This window comes from Haliotis rubra, unplaced genomic scaffold (genome assembly GCF_003918875.1).
Source record: "Haliotis rubra isolate DU_JTF1 unplaced genomic scaffold, ASM391887v1 Scf414, whole genome shotgun sequence".
Lineage (NCBI taxonomy): Eukaryota > Metazoa > Mollusca > Gastropoda > Lepetellida > Haliotidae > Haliotis > Haliotis rubra.
This window is the reverse complement of record NW_025767096.1, coordinates 244091-256734: the sequence shown is the minus strand read 5'-3', so window position 1 is coordinate 256734 and position 12644 is coordinate 244091. Positions and strand designations below refer to the sequence as shown.

Here is a 12644-nt window from a genome sequence, read left to right as displayed (position 1 = left end):
GGCTGTCTCGGGCAGTCGGACGGGCCGTATTTCATACACTGGTATTAGGAAACAGCCACACAGAACTTTCATCTGAGAAAATCACATTGTCCCAGTTAACATTTCTATGCTGTAAGCACCAGTTCAACCTTCGCTCTTTTTTGTTCAGGTGTAATGATCGGTGATGGAATTCTCGACTTTTTTGCCAACCCATTGCATGCAGCTCAGTTCTAATTGTCTCCTTACAGACAGCCACAGTTCCTCTATCAATCATATCCAGCCCTAAGTTTTCTAAACTCCTTCGTTTGTTTTTAGAAACAAGAATACCAAGCCGCCTCCTGTCACCGACAGTCAATTTTCTGGGCCTACCTGCGCCTCCCTGGTGCTCAATGCCATATCCATTTGCAATATTTTTCAAAACACGATAAACAGTGGACAAAGGGATGCCTGTTCTACTTGAAATCACTTTAGCTGATCTGATGTCCTTGTTATAATACTCTAAAATCAACTTCCTCTTATCTAAATCGTCCATACTGAGGATCACTGAAAATGTCGTCTGCTAGCAAGTAAACAATGGGAGATAACTCTTCACAAACTAATGAAAAAAGGATTAACAGAGTTGTCTCTCTTGAATGAAACCAAGCACTTGATAGCTGGTCAAGGTTGTTTATACTAGAAATCAAATTAAACATACTCCTAAAATTCTCAATAATTTCTAGTCATACTTTATATATGTGTTCAGTTTCATATCTGCCTGCCAGCCATCTTTATAAAAAAGCTGGCAGTCCAGTCATTCTATATTTTATTTATATTTAAAACTTAATCTTTGTAGCCTTGATGGAAACATTTAGGACCAGTCTCTAATTAAATATCATATACACCATCATAAAGTATTTTCTGCCTTTAAAAGGTATTGTTTGTAGAAGGGGATGCTGATTAAAGACTTTTTACATAACTAATTCATGAGTGATTAGTATGTATTTTAGATGAGTCTTATAGACATAACGAGATAGGGACCTATTCTGCCTGCTACTAAGGACTGATACCCCATCACAATGTATCACATGACAATATCAGCCATAAAACATTTTTTTAGTAGAAAGGACATTTACCCAGAGTAGTAACTAAAGCCAAACTAGGTGTAGGTTCTGATTGCACGGAAAGTACATTGCCCCATGATAGGTTTCTAAAACCACCTGCAATTGTAGCTAGTTCTGAGGTGATAACATTACATCCTTTTAAAACAACCTAATTTCCAGACAATCATACAGAAAGGTTACCTTGTCTGACTTGGTGCGTTGCAATTACCCGCACTGAAATACAGTGGCAATGGAGGGGGCCTCAGTAAATGCAACACTATGACACAAGCCCACATTGACTAATCCCAATAGAAAGATAAATACAAGTTTAATTACAATAATTCTTAAAGGTCACATGCAACCCCAAAATCAAACATAATTAAAACACAATTATCACTTATTCATGACATATAATATACATTGCTGGTTATGAAAAAACATATAAACAAAATTATAAGCGTACAATTGCAAATCAAAAGTGCAATATTGTGTACTTGGGTTTACTTCCCAAGAAACGAAGCAGCCGGGATACCAAACCCAGTCAGAGTGGGTGGGTGTGCACTCAAGTGTAACGGCTGGTTCATTTGCAGATGCCCTCATGGCTCATTGTGTGTGTAAATATAGAGATGTTGGGTTTTGTAAATACATGCTCATTTTTTGTGTATAACATTTTGCAATCAACAGACATCATAACATGTAATGTGTACAAGTATCACACCTGCCTGTCTGTGTAATTACATAATGTGACAGAGACCGAACTCGGGCCATAAATCAATGCATTTTGTTTATGGTGTATAGCCTGATTGGTGTTAAGTTCAAATTGCATGTGGTCAGTGATTGCAGTTGTGTATTGAATATGGTCATTAGCAGACAGGCAGGCACACACATAGGTGTCAATAAAACAGACATTGAGTTTTGTCTGTGACAACGACATATCTATATCACAGTTAGAAATTCTGTCAACGCTAAATAATGACATTGCTAAGTATCGAACTGAGAAAGTGATTGGTAAGAAGAACGTGTGGTGAAATAGACAAATGAAATTATATAAACAGTTAATCTACTGTCATAACATATAAAAAGCTCTCGCCTGTGAAATATCAACAAAACATTAGAAAAATAGCTCACACCAAAGCCTTCACCGAGTATTCACCGGACAACCCGCTTCCAAGCTGCGCGAACCTATTTCACTGCGCACGTGCTATGAGCGCAGCCAAGCTGTTGAAACCACTTGAATTCCCCCAAGCGCTTGGGGAAAATTAGTGAATCGTTTGAACTACGATTTTGCGCGTTTCTTTTCATCGCGTCATTTTTCAACTTTATAAGTTGAATTTGCATTTTTGATGATTTGTTTCGGTAAGTCCATACCGAAAGCTATCAGAATCTGCAAAGTTGTGTTTTACATTGCATGTGACCATTAAAAATAGAACTCAGATGGGGATGAGTACAGGCTGATGGAAATGAGAAGGGGATGAGTACAGGCTGATGGAACTGAAAGGGATGAGTACAGGCTGATGGAACTGAGAAGGGGATGAGTACAGGCTGATGGAACTGAAAGGGATTAGTACAGGCTGATGGAACTGAGAAGGGGATGAGTACAGGCTGATGGAACTGAGAAGGGGATGAGTACAGGCTAATGAAACTGAGAAGGGATGAGTACAGGCTAATGGAAATAAGAAGGGGATGAGTACAGGCTGACGGAACTGAGAAGGGATGAGTACAGGCTAATGGAAATAAGAAGGGGATGAGTACAGGCTGACGGAACTGAGAAGGGGATGAGTACAGGCTGATGGAAATGAGAAGGGGATGAGTACAGGCTGATGGAACTGAGAAGGGGATGAGTACAGGCTAATGGAGGTGAGATGGGGATGAGTGCAGGCTAATGGAGGTGAGATGGGGATGAGTGCAGGCTGATGGAACTGAGAAGGGGATGAGTGCAGGCTAATGGAGGTGAGATGGGGATGAGTACAGGCTGATGGAACTGAGAAGGGGATGAGTACAGGCTAATGGAGGTGAGATGGGGATGAGTGCAGGCTAATGGAACTGAGAAGGGGATGAGTACAGGCTGATGGAACTGAGAAGGGTATGAGTACAGGCTAATGGAGGTGAGATGGGGATGAGTGCAGGCTAATGGAGGAGAGATGGGGATGAGTGCAGGCTAATGGAGGAGAGATGGGGATGAGTGCAGGCTGATAGAAGTGAGAAGGGGAAGAGTACAGGCTGATGGTGTTGAGAAGGCGATGAATACAGGCTGCTAGAAGTGAGAAGGGGACGGTACATGCAGACAGAGTTGAGAAGGAGACAACTATGTCCTGATTGAGCTGAGAAGGAGACATGCATAAACTGAAAGAACCAAAAGGGGTTTCAGTATAGGCTGACTGGGACGACAAACACACGGAAGTAAATGGTGCAAGTGTGATTACTACTGAAAAGAAGTACGAGACCACAGGCTTTGTTTCATATGACTATAGTTAATCCGTCGTGGCTGGTAGGCAGGTAGTGGTGGGTGTGCTCTAACTTGTTTAACATAGTATATATGCTCTGGGATCAAGAGACAGACTCACCTGTAAGTTGTATGGTATGTGAGCCTCATGGGGCTGGAAGGGCTTGTTCATCACTGCACCGCCCAATAAAAGGTCAGCTGCCCTGAAAACAATGACACAAACCTTTGAATACACTCTGACATTAGAAAAAGCTAAACTGTAAAAAACATGCTGAAGAGTATTTCAGTTACATGATGGTATCTGAAACTATAATGGCACAGGTCTTGACAGCTAAACACTTGTGAAACACTTGGCTCAGTGCTGACACATCTCACAATCAGGATCTCAGACAACTGAGGTGCCTTGCCATCACTGCTGATTCCTGTAAATGTTGCTCATATTGCTTTGTGTTTAAACCATGCAATTTACAGCCAAAATTAATTACTTTTTTATCTCGAAAGAGCACATCTGCATCCTCTCTCACCTCATCCGACACCACCCATAACCAACCCTGTCTTATTCATGCTCATTGATACGAGGTAGGCTATAGCATTGTTCAACCAAGGTGACAATCACTGAACCATCTTTGTGTGGGAACTTAAACAAATGGGGTAATACTGACAGGGTCAGTGAGTAAATTAAGACCAGTAGCAATAGACTTTCATTTGTTCATGTTTGCTTTGGAATACATCTTTCACTCTTTCAACACCAGTTAACCAGAAACTAAACATCGTTACTTTGCTCTGTGACAATTTTGATGTGGATACGTTTTCCAAAGCATGTGTCCGAGAACCAATTTTCTTCAATAGCATTGCAAAGAATAGTTTATAATTCTAATTCTATCAATAATATATGGAAATATGAAATGTAATAAGTGCTTTCGGACATTGTGAAATGTGATAGATTTAATAAATGAATTATATGTCAGGTAGGTTCTTAAACTTTATATAGAGACGTTCTCTCAATTTCTGCAGTCTGATTCTCCCAAATAGCTCAATGTTTGTCTTTGTTTACTAGTAACACTTTTTAAGTATTCTGAAACAGGTTCCTCCTGGCCCCAATTTCTCAAAACAAACTTAAGTTAGAGTTTTTACTCAAATTTGAGAAAACGCAGGAAAATGCATATCCAGAATAAATGGAAATCGATATTAAACTCAAACATAGTAGACAATTTGAGTTTGGTGGATAGATTACTTAAGTTGTTTGGGCATTTTTATTTAAAACATGCAGTTGAGTTAAAATTCAGCTGTTTCAAATTGTCAAACTCAGTTTGAAATTTGAGTAAAAACTTAAGTTTGTTTAAAGAAATCGGGGCCTGGTGTGATTAGACTGACTTGGTGCAATATCTGCTGTTTTCAGTAGCTACAGACTGTGACACCTGCTACACCATCATGTTTAAGTTTTATTGATTCAGTACATTACATTTAGCGAAAACATACCCATTTTAAAAATTGGTTCTTTTTAGTAATTGTTGATTGGTCTGAGTACTTTGACAATGTCACTAACAATTGTTTATGCCCATGTTACACTGATTAGGAGCTGATATGAAACTGGAAAAACTGATGTGTATAAAAAACAATGAAAAGTGAAAGATTGAGCGTGATGGGAAAATCTATACCAAGCAATATTAACTGACACAAAAATGTAAAATGTACACATAAAGCAGACTTATTAACAATGTACCTTCCTTTTGATTGTTCGCACTTCATAGAATCATAGAATTGGATCAAACCTTGAGATATTCTACAGACGTACTTGACCTTAATATCCAATATTACAATCTTATGTATTCTGCACATGATACTGACACAATAGGTTTATTCTAGAAACATAAATCATTCCTGTTTACAATGAACTGAATAACTGACATGCAAGTTAAGGGTCAGCAACAAAGATATAACAAGTTTACATGCTAACATTAGTGCTGACATGCAACCCATGCTACCTGACTGTGCACCTGACAAAACTCAGTAATCAGTTGAGTTGGTAAACAAACCAGCGTATAGCCAGGACATGGGCATACTACTACCACTGTCTACGTCAGCCTGTGTGCACATTGTATGTCTGCCTGTGTGCTATAACACACCACCAAGAACAAATAATACAATTTTGTGTTTGAATTTAGGTATTCTGAACAGAAATCACCTCCTTCCTGCAATATCACAGTGGGGGACACACGAAATGGGCTTCACACACTGTACCCATGTTGGGAATCAAACCCAGGTCTTTGGCATGATAAGCAAATGCTTAAACCACTAGGCTACCCCATTGGCCCTCATTCCTATATAAATGTCATTCGTTTTGCCTGAGTTAACACAGCACAACCAAACAGCCTGTTCACTGTGGATAAATTATCTACAATGAGTGCAGTCACTGTGGTAACCTGATGCTCACTTGCATCGTTTAGAACACTCAACACTTTGACAGTTCAACATAAGTAAGGTCACATTGCATTTCACAATACATTGACATTGAGTGCTTGGAAATCATTGGATAAATCACTGGGTTGAGACTTCTTGTGCAAACAGGTAGAAGATACTATTGTGCACCCTGTTCAGGTTGAGTTGAGAATGACTTGTGTTGTGAGCAGGGCCTATATCTAAACCTACTCAGGCTAATATTAAACCTCAGACATACAGCAACAATTTGTGAAAATGTCCAAACTGCAAAACAAAATATCTCAGTTTACATTCTCTTATGCAAAACTGATAGCCTGGCAGAGATGACAATTGAATGAAGCTTTTGAGAGAGATATTTATGATGCTATGAAAGTGAATGAGTGAGTTGGGAATGTGGAAGTAAAATCCAAAGATACACAAGTCTCAGACATTTACATTTACATCACAGTTTACTGTCAAGAGGGCTCCCCCTGTGCCCCCCATGATGGATTTTATCAGCTGATAGAGGAATTATTACATTATACTTACAACAATAACAAGAAGACAAAGTCATCAATATCCCTCGCAATGGCAAAATACTCTTCATGATTATGTCCACGAGTTATGATTATGTCAAATATTTAGGTGTGTATATAGAAAAGTGGAAGGAGAGTATTGAAAGGTTTTTAAAGTTCTGCTCCAGAAAGGAGCACTATCACCAATTTCAGTCTACGTCAAACTTGTTGCAATGGAAATGCCAAAAACATTTTATTCAGAAATCCAAAACTACCAAAAGGCACCAGTACACCACCAGATCTATCTATGTGCCAAGTTTGGTGAAGAAACATTGAACGGTTTTAGAGTTCTGCTCTGAAAAAATGCACTACCACCAATTTCAGGCTAAGTCAAACTTGTTGCCATAGAAACTCCAAAAATATTTTATTCAGAATTCCAAAACTACCAAAAGGCACCAGTACACCACCAGACCAATCTATGTGCCAAGTTTGGTGAAGAAATAGTGAACGGTTTTAGAGTTCAGCTCCGGAAAAGAGCACAACCACCAATTTCAGGCTAAGTCAAACTTGTTGCCATGGAAATGCCTAAAATATTTTATTCAGAATTCCAAAACTACAAAAAGCACCAGTACACCACCAGACCAATCTATGTGCCAAGTTTGGTGAAGAAATAGTGAACGGTTTTAGAGTTCAGCTCCGGAAAAGAGCACTACCACCAATTTCAGGCTAAGTCAAACTTGTTGCCATGGAAATGCCAAAAATATTTTATTCAGAATTCCAAAACTACGAAAAGGCACCAGTACACCACCAGATCTATCTATGTGCCAAGTTTGGTGAAGAAATAGTGAACGGTTTTAGAGTTCTGCTCCGGAAAAGAGCACTACCACTAATTTCAATGTAAGTCGAACTTGTTGCCATGGAAATGGCAAAAATATTTTATTCAGAATTCCAAAACTACCAAAAGGCACTAGTACACCACCAGACCAATCTATGTGCCAAGTTTGGTAAAGAAATAGTGAACGGTTTTAGAGTTCAGCTCCGGAAAAGTGTACTCCCACCAATTTCAGGCTAAGTCAAAACTTGTTGCCACGGAAACGCCAAAAATATTTTATTCAGAATTCCAAAACTACGAAAAGGCACCAGTACACCACCAGATCTATCTATGTGCCAAGTTTGGTGAAGAAATAGAGAATGTTTTTTGAGTTCTGCTCCAGAAAAGACAAATGTGCACGGAAGGACAGACGGACGCACGCACGGACAGAGTTCCATTTTAATAGCCCCTGCAAAACGTGTTGCGGGGGATAAAAATATTAGCCTTCCCTGTATGCAAGAAAACATTTTGACCTAATGATTATACATGCATGTCCATAACACTGAACCGATATGAATGCAAAGCATGAACAGTCAACATCAGGGGAAAACATTTCATAAGGTGAAGGCTAACAAACAAGTTATCAACATATCACCTACTTCTTGACAGATGAAGGGTTAAACATGTAGATCTTGAGGAATTCTTCTTCTTGTGCATGGTATCCATACATGGGTCTGAAACAAAGAAACACACGGCCTCTATATGCATGTTTCAGGAATAGATCAGCCAAACACACCAACACTCATCTTCTACAGGTGTGCTTCAGGAATCAGACAACCAGATCATGATAATAACATGCAAATATTGCAATGTGAATGAAGCAAATGCATACTAAGTCATTATGACAACAACTCTCATTCAGAACTTTATTTCATATGAATACACAAAGCCATGTAGAAAGTGGTCAAATGTAACGTATGTTATTTTTAAGATTACACATTCTTTGTAAAGTACAAACTCGGGTACTTTCAGGGCAGAGTCCCATCCAGGATTCAAACCCAAACCCAAATTGTGAGGAACCAAATTGCCAGCATACAAAGTCAGAGGAATTATCCACTCACCAACCAAGGTTTTCACTAAAACTGGAAGGCTGACAACTCGTTGTTTACATCATATACTTTGTGTACTCCTTTGGCTAGTAAAACTTAACATGGGTCCCTTGGCAGGAAGCTGTAAATACACAATGTCTCTTAGAAAGTGGTCAGATGTAACAAATGGTATATTAAGGATGACACTTTCTCAGTAAAGTAAAAGTTTTATTACTTTTTGAGTTGTGCCTACTGACACCTGTCAGAGGGGTACACAAAGTATGAGATCTGACAAGCAGTTGTCAGGGTCTTTAAAACCTTGGTGGACGAGTAGTTAGATCTCTGAATATGTCTGCTGGTGATTTGGTGCCTCACTCAGAGTGTGAGTTCGAATGCCAGGTGGGACTCAACCCCCAAAGTACAAGAATTTGTACATGACTGTGCAAGTCTAATTTCAAATTACTTTTCCCCAGTCAGGTTACATTGTTTAATGTGGTGCCAAGGGCAGTGTCACCAAAAAATGTCTCCAGACATAAAATGACAAGACATAAAAATATGCTAAATCCTACATTAAGAAATACATGACAATTGAGGAAGTCCTGTTTGTGAGTACACCATGTCTAGACACTGGAGGTGTGCTTACAGCAGCCACTAACGTGATGGGTTACCTCACGATATCTTGCATAAGGGAAACAGTCTTACATGAAAAAGGTACTGTATATTACCGTATATAAGCCGAATTTTGAGGACCAAAAAAAGCAGCCTGTAGAAGGGGGTCGGCTTATCTATGGGTTACATTTCGTGAAACTTTTTTCCAGGGCTAAGAAAACAACATCATATCACTTCGCGTGAACAAACAACAGAAGACGACTTTGTCAGTAAACACGTCAAATTTGCAATTAAACATCACTAGACAAGATTATTTACCTTTTAAGTTTTGAGCTGTGCACACGTTTCCCGGCGATCAAGTTCAAACATGCACAATAATATAACGGGATGAATTCTGACGCAGTCATCAGTAAAATATAATACAGAATACTATTATTTAACCCAAAGAAATATATCCTAGCATTGTGTAATTTTAATTACAGTTTTTGCTCTATAAATTAATTAATATTAAGATTACCGTGTGTATTTGAGCTGGAAATAGCAATCAGCTGTGCACACGTTTCCCGGCGAGCAAGTTCAAACATGCACAATAATATAACACTAAGGTTATACGGACCCTCATTAATGTGGTAAGCAGAAGTTGTACGCACATGGAATGGGGCAAAATAAGCAAGCCATTTAAATTTACACATTTTTACCGATGTTACTGTAAACTAGCAGTCCATGGAAAACGAGGCGGTAATCAGTTCGTGATTGTTGAATGGGGTAATAGTTTGTTGCTACAATAAGTATGATATTTAGTGAAACAAAATATATTATCCATTTTCTGTCAACTACACTTCATTTCGATGCGTGAGTAGACGCAATATATATGATTGTGAATTCTTTGAATAATGTGGACCAAAGTTATAATTATTGGTAACTGCCAGTTGTCTGTGGTCTGTGTTTCCGCTATTAGAACCCAATAGCGGGGGATCGGCTTATGTACGAAACATACCTTGACACTGATTTTAAGGGTCAAGTTTGGGGGTCGGCTTATCTATGGGGTCGGCTTATATACGGTAATATATGGTAATTAAATGAAGGCTTAGAACAGGAAACAAATTGTCAATCGACAACTAATGTCTTGCTAGCAGTTCCTGTTGTTGAAGGTATATATATTTGAAGCTGAATATCTACATTGTTGCCAAGCATAGCCAGAAATGCAGGACTATATCCTTAGCAGGATCGTCTCCACTCATTGGTCAAACATTCCACTAATAGCCGTGACTTGAGTCATTCATTCAGTCTGTGTACAGGATCTAAACAGTGTATGGAAACTGTTCACCAACAGCAAAAGGCTTCAAATGTAGACATATTACTATTCATGTGATCAGTGTTCCAGTCTTTATTTGCTTTAATGTCTTCTTCATCAGTGCATTGAAATATTGTTTGTATGGGTGGTCAGATTGTGGAGAGGTCAAGCAAGTGATTGATCTGTTCGGTGATTGGTTCAGTAAGTTGATGAGCAGTAGACTCAAGCGATTGGTTGAGTGATTAGTTGGGTAAGTGGTTGAGTAGTTCATTGAATGTTTCAGTACATAAAAGTGTAGTTGAGTGAGTTGATGAGCAGTTGACACAGGTGATTGGTTGGGTAAGTGGTTGAGTAGTTCATTGAATGTTTCAGTACATAAAAGTGTAGTTGAGTGAGTTGATGAGCAGTTGACACAGGTGATTGGTTGGGTAAGTGGTTGAGTAGTTCATTGAATGTTTCAGTACATAAAAGTGTAGTTGAGTGAGTTGATGAGCAGTTGACACAGGTGATTGGTTGGGTAAGTGGTTGAGTAGTTCATTGAATCTTTCAGTACATAAAAGTGTAGTTGAGTGAGTTGATGAGCAGTTGACACAGGTGATTGCTTGGGTAAGTGGTTGAGTAGTTCATTGAATCTTTCAGTACATAAAAGTGTAGTTGAGTGAGTTGATGAGCAGTTGACACAGGTGATTGCTTGGGTAAGTGGTTGAGTAGTTCATTGAATCTTTCAGTACATAAAAGTGTAGTTGAGTGAGTTGATGAGCAGTTGACACAGGTGATTGGTTGGGTAAGTGGTTGAGTAGTTCATTGAATCTTTCAGTACATAAAAGTGTAGTTGAGTGAGTTGATGAGCAGTTGACACAGGTGATTGGTTGGGTAAGTGGTTGAGTAGTTCATTGAATCTTTCAGTACATAAAAGTGTAGTTGAGTGAGTTGATGAGCAGTTGACACAGGTGATTGCTTGGGTAAGTGGTTGAGTAGTTCATTGAATCTTTCAGTACATAAAAGTGTAGTTGAGTGAGTTGATGAGCAGTTGACACAGGTGATTGGTTGGGTAAGTGGTTGAGTAGTTCATTGAATCTTTCAGTACATAAAAGTGTAGTTGAGTGAGTTGATGAGCAGTTGACACAGGTGATTGCTTGGGTAAGTGGTTGAGTAGTTCATTGAATCTTTCAGTACATAGAAGTGTAGTTGAGTGAGTTGATGAGCAGTTGACACAGGTGATTGCTTGGGTAAGTGGTTGAGTAGTTCATTGAATCTTTCAGTACATAAAAGTGTAGTTGAGTGAGTTGATGAGCAGTTGACACAGGTGATTGCTTGGGTAAGTGGTTGAGTAGTTCATTGAATCTTTCAGTACATAAAAGTGTAGTTGAGTGAGTTGATGAGCAGTTGACACAGGTGATTGGTTGGGTAAGTGGTTGAGTAGTTCATTGAATATTTCAGTACATAAAAAGTGTAGTTGAGTGAGTTGATGAGCAGTTGACACAGGTGATTGCTTGGGTAAGTGGTTGAGTAGTTCATTGAATCTTTCAGTACATAAAAGTGTAGTTGAGAGTGAGTTGATGAGCAGTTGACACAGGTGATTGGTTGGGTAAGTGGTTGAGTAGTTCATTGAATCTTTCAGTACATAGAAGTGTATTTGAGTGAGTTGATGAGCAGTTGACACAGGTGATTGGTTGGGTAAGTGGTTGAGTAGTTCATTGAATCTTTCAGTACATAAAAGTGTAGTTGAGTGAGTTGATGAGCAGTTGACACAGGTGATTGGTTGGGTAAGTGGTTGAGTAGTTCATTGAATCTTTCAGTACATAAAAGTGTAGTTGAGTGAGTTGATGAGCAGTTGACACAGGTGATTGGTTGGGTAAGTGGTTGAGTAGTTCATTGAATCTTTCAGTACATAAAAGTGTAGTTGAGTGAGTTGATGAGCAGTTGACACAGGTGATTGGTTGGGTAAGTGGTTGAGTAGTTCATTGAATCTTTCAGTACATAAAAGTGTAGTTGAGTGAGTTGATGAGCAGTTGACACAGGTGATTGGTTGGGTAAGTGGTTGAGTAGTTCATTGAATCTTTCAGTACATAAAAGTGTAGTTGAGTGAGTTGATGAGCAGTTGACACAGGTGATTGCTTGGGTAAGTGGTTGAGTAGTTCATTGAATCTTTCAGTACATAGAAGTGTAGTTGAGTGAGTTGATGAGCAGTTGACACAGGTGATTGCTTGGGTAAGTGGTTGAGTAGTTCATTGAATCTTTCAGTACATAGAAGTGTAGTTGAGTGAGTTGATGAGCAGTTGACACAGGTGATTGCTTGGGTAAGTGGTTGAGTAGTTCATTGAATCTTTCAGTACATAAAAGTGTAGTTGAGTGAGTTGATGAGCAGTTGACACAGGTGATTGCTTGGGTAAGTGGTTGAGTAGTTC

General features: G+C 39.0%; 1 protein-coding gene across 1 annotated transcript in view; it reads right to left on the bottom strand.

The window, feature by feature from the left end:
- Positions 1 to 12644, bottom strand: part of LOC124288270 — a 109420-nt gene that overhangs the window by 48310 nt on the left and 48466 nt on the right. The window contains 2 exon segments of the mRNA XM_046724782.1: positions 3623 to 3704; positions 7905 to 7979. Coding sequence (XP_046580738.1) covers positions 3623 to 3704; positions 7905 to 7979 — 157 coding nt within the window.